Source organism: Amblyraja radiata, chromosome 7 (assembly GCF_010909765.2).
Source record: "Amblyraja radiata isolate CabotCenter1 chromosome 7, sAmbRad1.1.pri, whole genome shotgun sequence".
Taxonomy (NCBI): Eukaryota; Metazoa; Chordata; class Chondrichthyes; order Rajiformes; family Rajidae; genus Amblyraja; species Amblyraja radiata.
This window is the reverse complement of record NC_045962.1, coordinates 1070435-1091252: the sequence shown is the minus strand read 5'-3', so window position 1 is coordinate 1091252 and position 20818 is coordinate 1070435. Positions and strand designations below refer to the sequence as shown.

General features: G+C 43.4%; 1 protein-coding gene across 1 annotated transcript in view; it reads right to left on the bottom strand.

Moving 5' to 3' along the window:
- The window catches only part of LOC116975666 (potassium voltage-gated channel subfamily H member 8-like), an 851239-nt gene that overhangs the window by 626160 nt on the left and 204261 nt on the right, over positions 1–20818 (bottom strand). Inside the window, exon 2 of the mRNA XM_033024992.1 lies at positions 14645–14878. Within this exon, the coding sequence (XP_032880883.1) occupies positions 14645–14878 (234 nt within the window). The remainder of the gene's footprint in view (positions 1–14644; positions 14879–20818) is intronic.

Sequence of the window (20818 nt, the reverse complement as noted above, 5' to 3'; positions counted from 1 at the left end):
GATACGCTGGAACCTTATCTCTTCGTCATTGTCCTTGATTATGCCATGAGGCAGGAGCTCAAGGAACATGAGGACCTCAGCTTCACAATGACCCCAAGGCGTTCGAGAAGAATTGGGCCAGTCAAATTGTCAGACCTCGACGTTGCTGATGACATCGTCCTGCTGTCAGACCAGATTATGGAGGCACAGGAGTTGCTCGGCAGGGTCAAAATGCAGTGCGAGAAAGTGGGCCTCCACCTCAATGCCAAGATAATGGAGTACATGGTGTATAACGTTGGTGACCATGAGCATCTCAAGACCAGTGGCGGTGCATCTCTCAAGAAAGTGGAGGACTTCAAGTACCTGGCAGCGAGGATGCAGAGCTCAGAGAATGACAGGTGCAGCAGGCAGTGAAGAAGGCGAATGGTATGTTAGCATTCATAGCAAAAGGTTTTCAGTATAGGAGCAGGGAGGTTCTACTGCAGTTGTACAGGGTCTTGGTGAGACCACACCTGGAGTATTGCATACAGTTTTGGTCTCCTAATCTGAGGAAAGACATTCTTGCCATAGAGGGAGTACAGAGAAGGTTCACCAGACTGATTCCTGGGATGTCAGGACTTTCATATGAAGAAAGACTGGATAGACTCGGTTTGTACTCGCTAGAATTTAGAAGATTGAGGGGGGATCTTATAGAAACTTACAAAATTCTTAAGGGGTTGGACAGGCTAGATGCAGGAAGATTGTTCCCGATGTTGGGGAAGTCCAGAAAAAGGGGTCACAGTTTAAGGATAAGGGGGAAATCTTTTAGGACCGAGATGAGGAAAACATTTTTCACACAGAGAGTGGTGAATCTCTGGAATTCTCTGCCACAGAAGGTAGTTGAGGCCAGTTCGTTGGCTATATTTAAGAGGGAGTTAGATGTGGCCCTTGTGGCTAAAGGGATCAGGGGGTATGGAGAGAAGGCAGGTACAGGATACTGAGTTGGATGATCAGCCATGATCATATTGAATGGCGGTGCAGGCTCGAAGGGCCGAATGGCCTACTCCTGCACCTATTTTCTATGTTTCTATGTTTCTATGACATCAAGGTCCGGAAAGCGCTCGCATGGAAATCTCTCAATAACATGGGGAAAATCTGGACGTCTCGGATGTCTAAGGGTCTCAAACTGAGGTTCTTCCATGCAACTGTAGAGACCATATTATTGTAGGGTGTGAGGCATGGACTCTCACTCGAGCACTGTCCAAGTTTCTCGATGGTACCTACACCTGAATGCTCAGAAAAGTTCAAAATGTGGGTTGGAGGGACCACATCACCAACTCCCAGCTCTGACCATCAAGATCAGGTGGAGAAGGATGAGGCTCGCTGGTCACTGCCATCGCCACCCAGAAATGCCAGCATACAAGGTTGTGCTTTGGGAACCCACCCATGGAAGATGTGACCCAGGATCAATCCAATCAAGATGATGCTGAAGACGTTGATGGAAGACGCATGTGTAGAGACAAAAGAGGAGCTTGCCAGCTGCATGGAGGACAGTGATGTGTGGTGCGTCCGTCACCGTGCCCATCTGAAACCAGCACCACTGCCTCGCTAATGTTTTCAACAATTTAATAACAATAATAAAATTACAGAGGATAATCCATATCTGGAATGTGCTCCCGGAGGAAGCTATCAAAGTGAGTACAATTACATATTTTAAAAGTTATTTGGACAAATATATGGATTGGAAAGTTTTAGAGGGATATGGGCAAAATTCAGGCGAATGGAACTAGTTCCATGTTGCAGTTTGGTCAGCATGCGAAGGGCGCACAGCATCGTCAAGGACTGATCTCACCCCAGCCATAGACTGTTTATCCTCCTTGGTGAGTGCCAGTCACCCCCCCCCCCCCCCTTCCCCCAGAAAAATTGCACTACTACTATTGTATGTACATATATATATTTTACTGTTCCATTATTCTATGTTCGCTCTTCTGGGTGAGACGCTAACTGCATTTCGTTGTCTCTGTACTGTACACTGCACAATGACAATAAAGATTGAATCTGAATCTGAATCTGAATCTGATGTACAAAGTGTGCCGAAGATCTTGTTATGTTGTACTCAATATAATTATGATTCCATAACTGAATCTCAGGTGAATGGGTGTAGGAATAAGACTGTATTCCCACTTTGTGCTACTCACTAGGCACCAACATGTGGCAGAAGTGAAGTTTTTCTTGCTATTTAAAAAAAAACAAAAAGACAAATATTGAATTTATTTTAAGGTGTAGGTGAATTCACTGGAAACTCGAAGTAAGCTCGATTGAGTACTGAACATTTTATGAAATTAATGTGGTATTTGGGTAGTCTCAGTATCCAGGGCTCAGGTAAAGTTGCAGAACTGCAGACTCAACATGTTAACAACTCAGGAGGATGAAAGACCAACAAGTAGGAACCACGCGGTCTAGATAATTATATCTCCCTACATTATACTTTCTCCATTCCTGCATGGTCACAATCTAAATCGTTACATGAAATCTGTGTCAATGCTCTCTGGAGATTGACATAAAAAGCTGGAGTAACTCAGCGAGACAGGCAGCATCTCGGGAGAGAAGGAATGAGTGACATTTCGGGTCGAGACACTTCTTCAGACTGATAGTCAGGGGAGAGGGAGATACAGAGAAGGTTAAGTTGTGTAAACGAGGCATCAAAGGGGACGAATTCAAGGAAAATGTAGACTAGATCATTGTTAGCTGGGGAAGCTGACAACGAAGCATACAGAGAGAAATTTTAATCAGCCAGACTGGTCGGAAAACAAGGATGGGGGAGGGATGTCCCACTGAGTTACTCTAGCATTTTTTGTCTATCTTCCTACACAATGCTCATTGGTATTCTCACAGGGAAATCTGCAGATTTGGAAACAGAGGACAGAATTGCAGAATGCTTTGGTGGGAGGAAGGGAAGCTGTATTTCATTTAAACTCCAGTGCTTCAAATAAGTGAGCAACTGTTTAAAAATCCCCCTTCTTTCACATGGCACAGACAAACTAAAATGTATGTTCAGGCATAGATTCCAACGTCTTATTATATGTGTGTGTGTTGGCAATATTCAGACCTTGGTTAGGTCTTTATTCTCTGGAGCGCAGAAGGTTAAGGGGGGACTTGATAGAGGTCTTTAAAATGATGAGAGGGATAGACAGAGTTGACGTGATCAAGCTTTTCCCTTTGAGAATAGGGAAGATTCAAACAAGAGGACATGACTTCAGAATTAAGGGACAGAAGTTTAGGGGTAACATGAGGGGGAACTTCTTTACTCAGAGAGTGGTAGCGGTGTGGAATGAGCTTCCAGTGGAAGTGGTGGCGGCAGGTTCGTTGGTATCATTTAAAAATAAATTGGATAGGCATATGGATGAGAAGGGAATGGAGGGTTATGGTATGAGTGCAGGCAGGTGGGACTAAGGGAAAAAAGTTGTTCGGCACGGACTTGTAGGGCCGAGATGGCCTGTTTCCGTGCTGTAATTGTTATATGGTTATATGTTATATGGTTATAATGCAATGCTTTCCAAAGCACTGCACTAAAGCCTCACCAGCTGCAATAAATTTGCCACGAACATGCTTAAAAAAGCAACCCGTTAGATAGCTCTAATAACGCACTGTTCAATTGCTCTTTGGAAACTAACGATGTTCAGTAATTTTACGTTACTTGCAAAACAATTGAACTGCCCATTTGTATTTTCTTGTTCTTGATGATCAGGTTTTGCATTTACAACCCAAAATACAATGCCTCAATTCCACTCCATTTTCCATCCACTTATTATGCTGCACCTGTCTATCTGCTCATGTCACTCATATTGGCCACCACTTCTGGTGGAGACAGTCTTTAGTTTAGTTTATATAGTTTAGAGATACAGCGCGGAAACAGCCCCTTCGGCCCACTGAGTCCACGCCGACCATCGATCCCCACACATTAACACTAACCTACACACACTAGGGACAATTTACAATTTTACCAAGCCAATTCACCATCAAACCTGTACGTCTTTACAATGTGGGAGGAAACTGGAGATCCTGAAACAATCCCAGGCAGGTCACGGGGAGAACGTACAAATTTCATACAGACAGCACTCGTTGTCAGGATCAAAACCTGGTCTCCGGTGCTGTAAAGCAGCAACTCTACCGCTATGCCACCTAGTTCTGGAGGAAGTCAGCGGATCAGGCAGTATCTATAGGGAGATTGGATTGGTTATGTTTTAGGTCAGGACACTTCTTCAGACTGGTAGCAGTTGGCGGAGGAAAAAGCTGGAAAAGAGGTGGGGGGGGGGACAAAGCAGGGTGAGTGATAGGTGGATACAGATGAGGGGGGGTTTGATTAGAAGATGGGTCGAAGAGCAGGTGAGCAGCAGGAATAACAGAGAGGGAGCAGTGAGAGAGGGTCTCACGGAACTGGTTGAGCCCATTTGTTGAGAGGGGGATTCACACCAAAGTGGACCGTGAGTCTGGATGATTATGAACCATTTGAGACACAATTATATTCACATCCACCTTGTTAGATAATATCTGCATCTCCCATCCCAATGTGTTTCTGCAATTTGGTCATTGGTCACCTGAATGGTTCTGAATGGTTCTAAAGCATTCTGCAGCAGCTGCTGCTGGCTTAACCAGGCTCGCTGAGCTAGGCCAAGACCTGCTTTCTGTTCAAGAGTTGGGAAGGTTATGTGTCTGACAGCATTCATGATGCACAATGATTTTAACTGTCAAGTCAGAAGCTTGATCTCATTAACAAAGAAATGCTTTGGTTGTCATTTTTTCCCCCTCGGGTGCATGTGGCACATTTATGCTTACTGCATCAAGACAGAATCTAAATAAAGAATCAACAAACAAACCAGACCCAATAAATTATGGTCTCAGACTGGCTTAACAGAGTAATAATAGAAATTGTTTGTGCATGGTTGTGGAAAAGATAAACTGAGCTGCAGGTTATGAGTCGACTTCCTGGAAGTCCAGCAATCTCAGTGCAGTCTCATTCAGTTAGTCATTAGTGCGTAGGCCCAGCGCAAATTATGGGGCCATACATCCGAAGGACTGAAATTATTTCCCAATTGGGTTTTTTTTGGGGTGGGGGGATTGGAAATAGAAAGGTTAATAACAAAAATAATATTATTGTAGGTTATTTAGACAGTGGCTTTTGTGGGCTAACTTGGGTCCTGAATATTTTATGAAATTAATGTATTATTTGGGTTATCCTAGATGGCCAGGGCTATAGTGGAAGTACAGTACAGACTGCAGGCAAGACATGTTCAAAATACTGCAGCTATCTTCCACAGCAGCAGAAGACTGTGCCGGGTGGATTGCAAGGAGCGAAAGCACAAACAGGCGGGCACCCGCAGTTCAAATTAGACAGATAATTACAATCACATTTTCTCCACTTATATTTTCTCAGTTTCTGAATGGTCTCAATGTGGAGAGTTATATTGAAAGTGACTTTAGCGCAGGCATGTGCTATCAGGGTGGGCAAGCCAGCCTACCCTGAATAAAATTGTAATTATTAATTATAAATAGTGAAGGCACGGGAGAATTATGCCTACCTCAGAGATCGATCTCTTAGATAGGCATAATTCGCCGTGCCTTTCATCCGCAGTACTTGTAAAACGCAAAGGTCTGTGCAGCTCAAAACGCTGCTTCAAGCCTTCACAAGGGAAGCTGAAGGCAGCTGAAATTCTGCCTTTGCACCGGCGCAAGATTCTTGGCGGGTTATTCAAACACGGATTGCCATTATTAAGATAATTATTAAGAGTATCTTAAGAAACAAAAGAGTAGAATGGAGTTTGTGTAGAAATAATGTGGTAACTAAATTTCTTTGAGCTATATGTTTATAAATACCGTATTTCCAGTTCATGAAAACGCTATTTTTTACCCAAAAATAAGGCACGAAAATTTTAACTTGGAAGCTGAAGGTTAGTTTGTTAGCCAAGAAAGATAGACTTGGTTATCCCTCAGTACAGACACATCAAGAACGATGTTGCTGCACTGAGGGACAGTCAAGTCTATCCCTCATTGCTGGCAGCTGATGGGAAGTGGCTGTAAAGTGAGAAGCGGCTGTAAAAGGACAGCGCTGCTGGTGGGGGGAGAGAGCTCCTTTCACAGCGTGTGGGTAGTGTGGCCTGGATCAGATGCCAATGTAGAGCAGACAGTGAGGACCAGCTCAAGAGCGGGTCAGCGGGTGGTTGAGGTTACTCCTGTGTCAGGGCGAGTAACCTCAATTGGTCCCTTGATCGCGCTGACACATGGAGTAAACTCCACCGCCCGCTGTCCAGTTATCCATCGCCCGCTGACCCGCTCTTGAGTTGGTCCTCACTGTCCGCCCTACATTGAAAGACACGGGCCGGGCAGTGAATGCCATGCAATGATGCAGTGTCACCCAGTGCAGCAAGTCAGGCCATGTCCTGCTCCCAGCGGCAGTCGGAATTTAATGATTTGTGGGAAGTGGTTGACATGAACGAGGCCAGCCAGCGGCAGGTGAGAGATGTTCAGACGGAGAGCACTGCCAGAGGTGAGCGGGTTGGCAGAAGGCGCTGAGGTGGCGGCCAGTTCCGCTATCCGGTCCCGGTGGCATCTCGCAGCCACCCGAGCTGCTTCCCTCCCCGGCCACAATGCGGTGGTTCCATGCCCGGAGCGCCGCGGCAAAGGTGAGTGAGTGAGTGAGTGAGTGGGTTACTGGCATGATCCCCGACCCCCTCCTACTCAATGTCCCTGCCCTCCCTGCAACTTTACACTTGGCCAGACTCCCCACATGCTGTGGAAGGAACTCTCCCCCCAATTGGTCCCTTGAACTGGTATTGTCTTTCAATAAGATCCCAACTGATTCCACTTATCTCGGTTTGCTCCCGTTTTCCCACCATCTCTCCACCTGCCGTCATCCTCCACCCTCCGCCCATTCAGTAATTTAGAATGAAGGAGATTTGGAAGCCTTAGGCAAATTGAATTGTCACTTTATGTATTTATTTATGTATTTATGTATTTATTTTGAGCGTGAGAGATCCTATGTCCCACAACCCTTCTTTCAAAATGTTGCAACTGAAAATGGGGGAGCGTCTTTGACGCAGGTTCGCCTTCAACGCAGATGCGTCTTCATTGCCGGGAAATACAGTACTTTATTAAGAGATATGGTTTTTGAAGACTTTATAAAAGTCGACTGACAGCTTAAGGAGAGGAGAACAATCTGCGCATGCGCGGTTTCAGATTAGTTTAAGCCGACTGACTGCCTACCCTGAGTAATTACGTGCCTGCTTTAGCGGCTCTGTCTGTGCATATCATTCCCCGACATGCTCATGAGGAGACTGCAAGCTTACAAATAGATGATAGCATCTCAGTTGAGTGCAAGGTGTTGCTTTTTGTGCAATCGGCAGGGTCCTACATCCAGGATTTCATAATCAACCAAACCTTTTCATAGCAATGTGGCTAATATGGTTCTCAATAGACGCTAGGATGGAGAAAAGCTGTAACAAGGTTGGACTCATTGCCACGAGATGCCAGTTCTTCCGCCAGCAAGATCCATCAGTTGATGATGAACAACAATCTACTCATTCAAAGAAACTGTGTTCAGGGTTGTGACAGATTGAACATGGCAAACTAAAATAAATCTCAGCCTTAAATTGTTCTGTTTTATTTTCACAACGTTAACAATGTTGACAATGCTGACATCTCACATTAAAAATGTAATATTTTCCAAGACTAAAGCCTGATCAGCTCCAATTAAAGGAAAGGACATTTTCTGGATCAAACACTAAAGGAGGAACACACTCAAGTACCATGAAAATGCTCATTACATATTGACATTATTGACTGTCCTTTCTTTCACAATAATCAAAATATCCAATTGTTTTTTCCTACTGCGATAGTTGATTACGTTTTACAATAAAGAGAACAGCAGAGACATTGAGCCACAATGACTCTTATGCATCGGGACAAAATGAGTGCAATGACAGCAGTTCTACAGATCAAGTTCCAGTGCCCCAACGATGCCTGAACAATGTCCAACCCCAATCTGGGATGGGCCTTACCTTAGAACAAATACATCATCTGGTACATCTGCTCATGAAGGACCTTCAATGTAATTTAGCTTCTGGGAAATTCAGCAGAGCCAGAAAGGATGAGGATCCAGTTGCCCAGGATTCTGTGGTTCTGAAATGTATTTTCAATATATTCTGAACATCGTGTGCAGTCCTGCTCACTCTATTCTGAGATAAATGCCCTTCACCTGACCTGAGGTACTGATGGTGAGGTGGACATCCCAAATTCAGAAACTGCAGAACAAGGAGCTGTGTGCTGAGGTAATTTGTCCTGATTATTTAAGGAAGCCCAAATTCCAGAGTGCACCAGGCCCTTCTTGATCACATTCATGTGGCAGCTGCTGATGTCTTCCTTTCTCTAAGTATCCAGACTTGGTGTGTCAAGGCTGGTAGCCTTAGACAATTATGGCTGAGTTACATTCAGCTGCAATATCTATTTTAAAGACAGTTTCGTTTTAGTGTTTAGTTTCAGAGGTATAGCACGGAAACAGGCCCTTCGGCCCACCAAGTCCATACCGGCCAGCGATCTCTGTACATTAACACGATCCGACACACACCAGGAACTATTTTATATTTACACCCAGCCAATTAACTTACAAGCCTGCACATCTTTGGTATGTGGAAGGAAACCGAAGATCTCAGAGAAAATCCATGCGGTTACGGGGAGAGCGTACAAACTCTGTACAGATAGCACCAGTAGTCGGGATGGAACCCGGGTGTGTAAGGCAGTAGCTCTACCACTACGCCACCGTGCTGCCCGAGTGATAGAAATTGCCAAGAATATTGACACTGACATTGAGATTGGCCCAGGAATCCTCAAAATCCTTTGAAAATTAGAAGTTAACAGTATTTCATAATTTAACCTTATCATGCTTTGTAATTCTTCCTATTAAGTAAAATAAAATTCCAAAGCTGACCTCTGGCATCTTTTTGCCTACTCATTCAATTGTACAAAAAATGGTGGTATGACTGCTGTACCAATTAGCTGTCTCATTAAGTTTTAGAATGACAATAGACAATAGACAATAAGTGCAGGAGTAGGCCATTCAGCCCTTCGAGCCAGCACCGCCATTCAATGTGATCATGGCTAATCATCCACAACGTACCCCGATCCTGCCTCCTCCCCATATCCCTTGACTCCGCTATCTTTAAGAACTCCATCTAACTCTCTGTTGAATGTATCCAGAGAATTGGCCTCCACTGCCTTCTGAGGTGGAGAATTCCACAGATTCACAACTCTCTGGGTGAAAACGTTTTTCCTAATCTCCATTCTAAATGGCCTATCCCTTATTCTTAAACTGTGGCCCTGGTTCTGGACTCCCCCAACTTCGAGAACATGGTTCCCGCCTCTAACGTGTCCAATCCCTCAATAATCGTAAACGTTTCAAAAAGATATCCTCTCATCCTACTGAATTCCCGTGTAAACAAGCCCAGCCGCTCCATTATTGCAAGAATGGAGCGGCTGGGCTTGTTTACACAGGACAGTCACGGGACAGTCCCGCCATCCCGGGAATTAACCTTGTGAATCTACGCTGCACTCCCTCAATAGCAAAAATGTCCTTCCTCAAATTTGGTGACCAAAACTGCACACAACACTCCAGGTGTTGTCTCACCAAGGCCCTGTACAACTGTAGAAGGACCTCTTTGTTCCCGTACTCAACTCCTCTTGTTATGAAGGCCAACATGCCATTAGATTTCTTTACTGCCTGCTGTACCTGCATGCTTAGTTTCAGTGGCTGGTGAGCAAAGACACCCTGACCTCATTCTAATTCCCCTTTTCCGAACTTGACAGCATTCAGATAATAATCTGCCTTCCTGTTCTTGCCACCAAAGTGGATAAACTCACATTTATCACATTAAACTGCATCTGCCATGCAACTGTACATCCAACATGCATCATACATCCAACCTATCCATGTCACCGTGCATCCTTATAGCATCCTCCTCACAGTTCATACTGCCACCTAGCAAATCTGCACATTTGCTAATGTTACTTTTAATCCCTTCATCTAAATCATTAATGTATATTGTAAATAGCTGCGGTCCCAGCACCGAGCCTTGCGGTACCCCACTAGTCACTGCCTGCCATTCTGAAAGGGACCCGTTAATCCCTACTCTTTATTTCCTGTCTGCCAACCAATTTTCTATCCATGTCAGCACCCTACCCCAATACCATTTGCTCTAATTTTGCTAACTAATCTTCTATGTGGGACCTTATCAAATGCTTTCTGAAAGTCCAGGTACACTACATCCACTGGCACTCCCTTGTCCATTTTCCTAGTTACACCCACAAAAAATTCCAGAAGATTAGTCAAACATGATTTCCCATTTGTAAATCCATGCTGACTCGGACCAATCTTGTTACTGCTATCCAAATGTGCAGCTATTTCATCTTTTATGATTGACTTCAGCATCTTCCCCACCACCGATGTCAGGCTAACTGGTCTATAATTCCATGTTTTCTCTCTCCGGCCTTTCTTAAAAAGTGGGATAACATTAGCTACCCTCCAATCCACAGGAACTGATCCTGAATCTCTAGAACATTGGAAAATGATCACCAATACATCCATGATTTCTAGAGCCACTTCCTTAAATATCCTGGGATGCAGACCATCAGGCCCTGGGAATTTATCAGTCTTCAGTCCCATCAGTCTACCCAACACAATTTCCTGCCTAATGTGGATTTCCTTCAGTTCCTCTGTCACCCCAGATCCTCTGGCCACTAGTACATGTGGGAGATTGTTTTTGTCTTCCTTAGCGAAGACAGATCCAAAGTACCTGTTCAACTCGTGTGCTATTTCCATGTTCCCCATAATAAATTCACCTGTTTCTGTCTTCACAGGACCCATATTTGTCTTAATTAAGTTATTACTCTTCACATACCTTAAGGGCCTGTCCCACTTTCCCGAGTTATTCACAAAGTCTTCCGAGTTTTCCCCTTGATTCAAACTAGCAGAATGTTTGTAACGAGTCCGTAGGAGCCCGTAGATGTATCGTAGCGGCTCGTTATGCCAGCCATAGGTACTCGGGGCATCAGGTAAGTTGCAATTTTTCTCCTCCCGACTATTTTTTTACTCGTGGGCATTTTTTATCAGGCTAAAAAAAAGTCCCGACTTACCTGATGATGTTTTTATTAAGGACAGTGCATATTTATAAACATTTGCATGCAATACGCAAGATTATAGCTATAGGCTAATTTCCATCTGTAGTCCCTCTGGTAAACCAGGTTAACACATCACAACACATTCAATCCATAAGAAAAGAATCAAAACAAAACAAAAGACAAACAAAAAACATAACAAAACAGACAATAAAGTTAAAAAGTAACAATAAAAGACTGCCAGATGATTATATTACGGTTGATTATGAATACATGTTTGATTTTCCAGTAACCATTTTTTGAGTTGTTTTGTAAATGTGGTGATGATTGGCAGATCCCGTATGAAGCAGGGGATCGCGTTCCAGGTATGCGACGCTCTATAGGAAAATACTGTCTGGCCAAATACACTTTTCTTAAACGGGACAACACAATCACCCCTAAATGCTGCTCTTGTCGACCTATTTATGTTCTTCTTTATAAATTCTTTTAACGGAGGTGGGGCTAGTCCATGGATGATTTTATAAACTAAAATTGAGTCTGAATAATGTATTACATTTTCCCAGCTCAGCAGATCAAATCTTTTAAGGATGCTGCAGTGATGGTACATTCTGGGCTTTTTATCAAGAGTTTTTAAGGCTTGTTTGTAAGCAATTTCAACAGGCTTTATCGTGGACTTACATGCCAATGACCAAGTCGTTATACCGTAGGTCATGTATGGCATAATCATAGCATTTAAATATAATTTAGCCGAATCAGTAGTTAAATTATTCCTAATATATCTAAAATTAGACAAATTAAATGTAATTAAATTCACTGTTCTTTTTACCTGTTGTTTAAAACCGAGCTGTGAGTCAATCACGATTCCTAAATATTTAAACTCCTTTACAATTTTAAGTTTTGTTCCATGAACAAACCCATCCGGATCTGCATCTGTACTTGCCTTTTTGGAGAAAAACATACAGACAGTCTTTGACAAATTTAGATGCAAATCAGAAAACTGCAACCAGTTTGACACATTAATCATAGCAGCTGATAGGTCGTGTGCAGTTTGATGTCTGCTTTTGGCATGTACATACACAACTGCATCGTCAGCATACATCTGGCAAGTCACATTTGATGGACAGCTACTTGGTAAATCATTAATGTACAGACTGAATAATAATGGTCCCAAGATTGAACCTTGAGGTACACCAACAGGGTTTTTAGAAGTTGCAGATTTACTGTTATGCCCTCTAACACATTGTTCTCTCTGTACCATATATGACTCAATCCATGATGCCCCGAATACCTACGGCTGGCATAACGAGCTGCTACGATATATCTATGGACTCCTTTGGACTCGTTACAAACATTCTGCGAGTTTGAATCAAGGGGAAAACTCGGGAGAATTTGTGAATAACTCGGGAAAGTGGGACAGGCCCTTAAAGAAGCTTTTACTATCCTCCTTCATATTCTTGGTTGCTTACCTTTGTACCTCATCTTTTCTCCCTGTATTACCTTTTTAGTTATCTTCTGTTGCTCTTTAAAGGCTTCCCAATCCTCCGACTTCCCACTCATCTTTGCTATGTTAGACTTCTCTTTTATTTTTATACTGTCCTTGACTTCCCTTATCAGCCATGGTCGCCTCTTACTCCCCTTGGAATCTTTCTTCCTCTTTGGAATGAACTGATCCTGCACCTTCTGTATTATTCCCAGAAATACCTGCCATTGTTGTTCCACTGTCATCCCTGCTAGGGTATCTTCCCAGTCAACTTTGGCCAGCTCCTCCATCATGGCTCCATAGTTCCCTTTGCTCAACTGCAATACAGACACTCCTGATTTTCCCTTCTCCCTCTCAAATTATAGATTAAAACATCATAATATGGTCACTACCTCCCAATTGCTCTTTTACCTCGAGTTCCCTTATCAAATCCGGTTCAATACACAACACTAAATCCAGAATTGCCTTCTCCCTGGTAGGCTCCAGTAAAAGCTGCTCTAAGAATCCATCACAGAGGCACTCCGCAAACTCCCTTTCTTGGGGTCCAGTACCAACCTGATTTTCCCAGTCTACCTGCATGTTGAAAGCTCCCATAGCCATTGTAGCATTACCTTTGCGACATGCAAATTTTAACCCTTGATTCAACTTGCACCCTATATACAGTCTACTGTTTGGGGGCCTGTAGATAAGACCCATTGGGGTCTTTTTACCCTTACAATTCCTCAGTTCTATCCATATAAACGAACACACTGCTGGCAGGGCAGCCGACTCGCAACCGACCTCTCTAAACTCACCCAACTGAACTCTCTAAACTCACGTTGCAGAACCTCCTTCCCCTCCTCCCGACGTTGTTTGTGCCCACGTGCGCAACTACGTTCGGCTATTCACCTTCCCTCTTGAGGATGTTCTGAAGCCGGTCCGTGACATCCTGAACCCTGGTACCAGGTATGCAACAGACCATCCTGGAGTCTCGCCTGCCGCCACATAATCTCCTGTCCGCACCTTGGACAATGGAGTCACCCACCCACCACTATAGCTCTGCCCGACGTCGGTCTCGCCAACACAGCCAATGTCTGCTCATTAATAGCACCAAAGTTATGATAATCTTATAGTTTAAAAAAGGGAAATGGAGGTAAAAATATTAAAGTCTACTCTTGTTGGCCATTTTCAATCTCTTCACGTAAGCCACGATAGAAGATTTAAAAAAGCGTTTAAATCTTCAGCATCAAAGTGCACAGCTTTTTAAATCTTAAGATGCAAATATCAAGCAATAAATAAAGAGTTTGCAAAATTAGTGGCTATTTAATTACCATGCAACTGGTTCTGCAACTAATTTGACAGCAGGTGAGGATTCTGCAAATATTGGATTTTTAGCAGCTGATCATAAGTGAAAGCTGCTAACTCCATGATGCAGAAAAAATCTTTGCAAGACAGGAAGAGTGTTTTGCCATCCTCTGGTCCCTACTGGCCACTACAACCATCCAGATGATTGGCTTAACTCTGGCCTTGCCAAGTGCCACTGGAACCTGCTCCAAGGATCATTGTCTATAACCTGCTTCTGACACTGACCCCTCCCACCCACCAGCCAAGCTATTCATTTGGTTAGAAGGAATGGGTGATGTTTCGGGTCCAGACACTTTTACATACAGGAGTCCGATGAAGGGTCTTGACGCAAAACGTCACCCATTCCATCTCTCCATAGATGCTACCTGTCCCGCTGAGTTAGTCCAGCATCTTGTGTCTATCTTTGGTGTAAGATTGACAGCCAAGACAGTGGAGGAACTAAAATATGTTTCTGAAGCACTGCTAGGAAGACGGACAGAGCCTCCATTCTCAACCTTAGTTGATCAACATCCAATTTTGCTTCCCATGCACTCTCACAGCCAAAATTAAGTTGACTGAGAACGTAAAACAAACTGCAGATCACTATCCAACAGTGGTGGACGGTTCAGAACACAAAAGGGCCTGGAAGGTGAATGAAAGCACATTTTAAAATAGAAGTCAAGCCAGTGATAGCCAGTGATATTAGTTTGCTTCACTCACCACTTTTCTTGTAGAATATAAGCTCAGTCTTGAACTCAGTCTTCTCATCCAGTGCTTTCTGAATCTGTATTTTCATGACTTCATTTGTTTCTACTCCATAGAGGAACTTGCAAGCACAGGACTTCTGCATGAGTTCTGCTCGGGCATAGCCAGTCAATTCACAGAATCCATCAGAGCAGTACACTATTGGATATACGTTCAGAACCTGAGCATTTCCCAGCACAAAGTTGCTGTCTGTTGGATTGAAAAAAAAGCACACTGTTTAGACTTATTTCCTACATTGAGTCTTCCCCGTTCCCAAATAATACAGAAATACCATTGCAGAATATCTTTTATTTCAATCTAGTAAAATGTTAATTTATTTAATTTAAAGATACAGCGCGGAAACAGGCCCTTCGGTCCACCAAGCCCGCACCGACCAGCGATCCCTGCACATTAACACTATCCTACACACACTAGGGCCAATTTACATTTACCAAGCCAATTAACCTGCAAACCTGTACGTCTTTGGAGTGTGGGAGGAAACCGAAGATCTCGGAGAAAACCCAGGCAGGTCACGGGGAAAACATACAAACTCCGTACAGACAGCACCCGTAGTCGGGATCGAACTCGGATCTCCAGTGTTGCAAGCGCTGTAAGGCAGCAACTCTACTGCTGCGCCAACGTGCCTCACTTTATGTTAATTGTGTTATCCGTGATAAGAATCTAAAGGGATATAACCATATAACCATATAACAATTACAGCACGGAAACAGGCCATCTCGACCCTTCTAGTCCGTGCCGAACACGTATTCTCCCCTAGTCCCATATACCTGCGCTCAGACCATAACCCTCCATTCCTTTCCCGTCCATATAACTATCCAATTTATTTTTAAATGATAAAAACTAAAAAGATTTAGACCTTTGGAATATACCTTGTATTCTTTGAAAATTCACACAGTTCTACGACAGTTAATGGGCATTTAAAAATTCTAGAAAATTAGGATTATGTGGAAAATGTAAATGTTGCATCGCTGTATGGAGATTTGAAAGGAATCTGTATACGGAGAATCAAGAAGCAATAATGGAAAAGAAACAAGTCTTTGTGTTTGTTCTAGTTGAGCAAACAGTAATGGAAGTGTAAAGACCATTCTAAAAAGTCAAGAAAAGTCAAGTCAAGTCAATTTTATTTCTATAGCTCATTTAAAAACAACTCTCATTGACCAAAGTGCTTTACATCAGTGCAGGTACTAACGTGCTACATACAATGGTACACAGATCTAACAATACATACATAAATACATACATACAGCGCTCCCTCAGAGGACCTCAATAAACGCTTGTGAGTCGAAATAGGTTTTAAGTCTAGACTAAAAGGAGTCGATGGAGGGGGCAGTTCTGATGAGAAGAGGGATGCTGTTCCATAGTCTAGGCGCTGTAACTGCAAAAGCACGGTCGCCCCTGAGCTTAAACCTGGACCGCGGGATAGTCAGTAGCCCCAAGTCGGCCGACCTGAGGGACCTGGAGGTAGAATGGTGGGTTAGCAGATTTTTGATATAGGGTGGGGGCAAACCCGTTAAGGGCTTTGTATACATGTAGGAGGAGCTTGATTCTGTACCATACTGGGAGCCAGTGGAGAGAGGCTAGAAGCGGGGTGATGTGGTCCCTTTTACGGGTACCCGTCAGTAGTCTCGCGTTTTGGACCAATTGCAGGCGGGACAGGAATGATTTGCTGATGTCAGTGTATAGGGTGTTGCAGTAGTCAAGGTGGGTCTTGATCAAAGTGATGGAATTTAACCACTGCAAGGGAGATGGGAGGGAATATAAAACATGTGGCAAAGGCTGGAATGCTTTTAAGAATGAATATGGATGACGTTTTGAGTCCACGAATGAAATAGGAATTAGCTATTTTGGTTCTGAGAAATGAAGAGGATCACTTGGGAGTTGAGTGGACTGTAAATTGTCAAGGAGTAGAAAGATGAAAAGCAGGCTGGCTAATCAGCCCGTTTCAACTGGGATAAGTTAGCCAACACGAGTGAGACATGATCAAGAATGAGAGGTGCTGAATGTGAATTGAAAATACATTTCGTTACAGTGAAACGCAAGTACAAGGTTTTGTATACGATACAATATGATACGATACGATAGAATTTATCCCAGGAGGGGGGGGTGTGGGTGGCGGGGATCAGTCTCCGTCTCAGTCCACCCCACAACAGAAGGGGGAGGAGTTCAACACAAACTCTAAGAGAGGAATGTAATAAAATTATAGTTACAGTCTCAAGGATAAACAAGAACATGTAGAAAGTTCAGCAGAGGTGAAAAACGAATTTGTGTTTAAAACACATGTAACAATAGAAATGAATGGGTGGCGTTTCAGGTTGAATCCCTCCTTCAGGCCACTCGACCCGAAACAGAGATGCTGCCTGTCCCGCTGAGTTACTCCAGCATTTTGTGTCTAGCTTTGGTTTAAACCAACATCTGCAGTTCCTTCCGACACAAGATAAATGTATGTTTATCAGGATTTATATAACCATATAACCATATAACAATTACAGCACGGAAACAGGCCATCTCGGCCCTACAAGTCCGTGCCGAACAATTTTTTTCCCTTAGTCCCACCTGCCTGCACTCATACCATAACCCTCCATTCCCTTCTCATCCATATGCCTATCCAATTTATTCTTAAATGATACCAACGAACCTGCCGCCACCACTTCCACTGGAAGCTCATTCCACACCGCTACCACTCTCTGAGTAAAGAAGTTCCCCCTCATGTTACACCTAAACTTCTGTCCCTTAATTCTGAATTCTGAATGGAATGATTGGAGAATTTCTCACAGGCATGGTGGCATTGATGATCAATCAAACTGTTCATAACTTTCTGAAATATTGGTAAAAATAAGACTGTGGGTGATAGGTAACATCAAATATTGAAACAGTCAATCAGCCCAAACTACGTGAATCTGACAGTTAGATTTAGCTCATAGGGCCAAAGGCATTAAAGGATATGGGGAATAAGCAGGAACGGGGAACTGATTTTAGATGATCAGCCATGATCATATTAAATGGCGGTGTTGGCTCGAAGGGCCGAATGGCCTGCTCCTGCACCTATGGTCTATGTTTCTATGATTCTAAAATCAGAGAATGGTGGCAATACTCAACCGGTTAGGCGGCATTTGTAAAACGAGAGAAGCTGTCTAACCTGGTGAATATTGGGAGGGTTTTGGATCTAAACTGTTAACTCTGTTTCTTATTTCCCAGATGCTGCCTAATCTACTGAATATTTTCAACATTTTATGTTGTCATTTCAGAGTTGCAATTTTCATTTAGATTTTTGTTTCGTCAAATCAGTTATTTGATTTTCATTTCTTACTGACTAGTGTTCTGCTGTATTTATGAATATTGACTTCTCTAACTTCAAGTAACCCTTCCTTTCCTTCTCTCCCTCCTATCCTCCTTCCTAATTCTCCTAGTCTCACTGTCCCACTGATTAAATGTTATCTCTGTATGCTTCGTTGTCAACTTCTCCTAGCTAACAATGACATTTTCTACATTATCCTTGAGCATTATCCCCTTTGATGTCTCGTTTTCCCATCCTACCCTTCCTTATCTCTGTGTCTACCTCTCCCCTGACTCTCAGTCTGAAGAAGGGTCTTGACCCGAAACATCACCCATTCCTTCTCTCCAGAGATGCTGCCTGTCCCGCTGCGTTACTCCAGCATTTTGTGTCTCTCTTCGCTGTAAACCAGCATCTACTGGATTCCCTCTGACACATTTCTTATGCTTTATATTTCTCTAGACCGCGCTTACATCCTGCTAAGATAATTGTCCATAAATTCACGCACTAGTGGTCGCATGATATCTTACCATATTGTAGGACATGAAACATTGTCAATTTGAAATTACTCACTGGAATTGAATTTTGAGAATTCAAATTACGATCACATTTCTTAGGTATTTTGCAAAAACTGTACTGGTTCAACTGTGGTTCTATGGCAGAGTTTCTCTTCGAAGCCAATAGGCTCAAGATTCATCTAGGGTTTAAAATCTCGGTGGTATTGCTCTATTGAAAGTCCTATCATTCAGACGAGAGATCTCTCCAACAAGAGGAGTTCTCCAAGAGTCTGCTAAACAACTGCAGCGAAATATCTGTACACAATGTCATTGTTATTGTGGGAGTTTTCTCATGTTTTCTAAAGCAGAGTTTACGCTTCAAAAAGCTAGACAAAAATGCTGGAGAAATGCAGCGGGTGAGGCAGCATCAATGGAGCAAAGGAAATATGCTACATTTGGGGTCGAAACCCTTCTTCTATTCTTCAAAAACATACCTTTCCTCTAAACTATCAGAAGACACGACACCTACTGTATAAATGCAAGTCTTTCTTCAGCTGTGCAAGACTAAATGAGATCCAAAACTACAGTTATGTGTCAACTTGCAGAGATAACCAGAATATACATAAAGAAAGGATTCAATTATAAACATGTTCAATGGATTAATAGGTAGTGAAATAAGAAACCAATAAGCCAATACGGTTATATTTTCATGGGATGAAGTATATCCTTCATAATTCTTTCTTCAGACCACATTTCGAAAACTGTTTCTAATTCTGGTCATAGTCATAGAGTGATACAGTGTGGAAACAGGCCCTTCTGCCCAACTTGCCCACACCGGCCAACATGTCCCAGCTACACTAGTCCCACCTGCCCACGTTTGGTCCATATCCCTCTAAACCAGTCCTATCCATGTACCTGACTAACTGCTTCTTAAATGTTGGCATAGTCCCTGCCTCAACTACCTCCTCTGGCAGCTTGTTCCATACACACACCACCCTTTCTTTGTAAAAATTACCCCTCAGGTCCCTATTAAATATTTTCCCCTTCACCTTAAATCTTCTGGCCCACGATTCACCTCCTCTGGGCAAGAAAGTCTCATCTACAAACTAGAGAGACCACACTGGAAGAAGATACCTGAAGTTAAAACCTTTAAAAGGTTAAAACCAGGTGATGCTGGCTTACAAAAAAATACATAAAGTTCTAGAGTAACTCAGAGGGTTCGGCAGCATCTCTGGAGAACATGGGTCGGGACCCTTCTTCAGATTGATTGTGGTGAGGGGGGTGTGGGATGGTGCTGGATTAGAGAAGGGGTAGGACAAAACCTGTGGGTGGATACAGGTGAGGGGGTTGGGGGTAGATAGGCAGAAAATTGGACTAAGGTCAGAGATGACAAGACAAAAGATAGACACAAAATGCTGGAGTAACTCAGCGGATCAGGCAGCACCTCTGGAGAAAAGGAATAGGTGATATTTTGGATCAAGACCCTTCATCAGTCTCAGTTAGGGAGGAGGTATGGGAAGGTACAGAACAAAGCAGAAAGTGGAGCCCACAATGGTCCATTGTGGGCTGGAGACGAGGTGATAACGAAGGAGTACAAACTGTGAAATTTGCAGGAGGGCTAGGGTGGGGAAGGGACGGAGAGAGAGAGGGAGTGCAGGGGTTACTTGAAGTTAGATAAATCGATATTCATGTCGGTGGGTTGTAAGCTGCCTAAGTGAAATAGGAGGTGCTGTTCTTCCAACTTGCGTGTGGCCTCACTCTGCCAATGGAGGAAGACCTGGACAGAAAGGTCAGTGTAGGAATGGGAACGGGAGTTAAAGTGTTTGGCAACTGGGAGATCACGTAGGCCAAGGCTGACTGAAGTCAGTCTAAAGAATGTAAGACTGAAAAGACTAAAGGGCCTGTCCCACTTGGCAGTTTTTTCGGCGGAATGTTGCAACTAACGCGGAGCATGCACCTTTCAGCAATCTTCGATCCACTGCTATTCACACTAGGATGTGGTAGGTCTCAAGATTTGTTGGCATCCATGGTTTAGTTGAGTGGTCAATTGAACACATTCCCAGTGTGGACAGTGTCAATGTTCCCTGCTTGATTCTAATGGTAGAGTGAGGGACACTGGGACACACAAAGTGACAGAGTGGGCACATCTCTGCTGCTGTTGGTCCTTGTAACAATGTCTGATTTTCAGACGTGGGATTTATTCTTTATCTATTCCATCTGGCATAATGATAGTGCCGTGCAGCATGATGGAGCTGTGTGAGGCTGAGATTTTGGCTTCTCAAGGATGGTGAAGTGATCATGGCTACCAATGGTATCGTGGACATATGTATCTTTAATATGGCTGATCTATCTCTCCCTCCA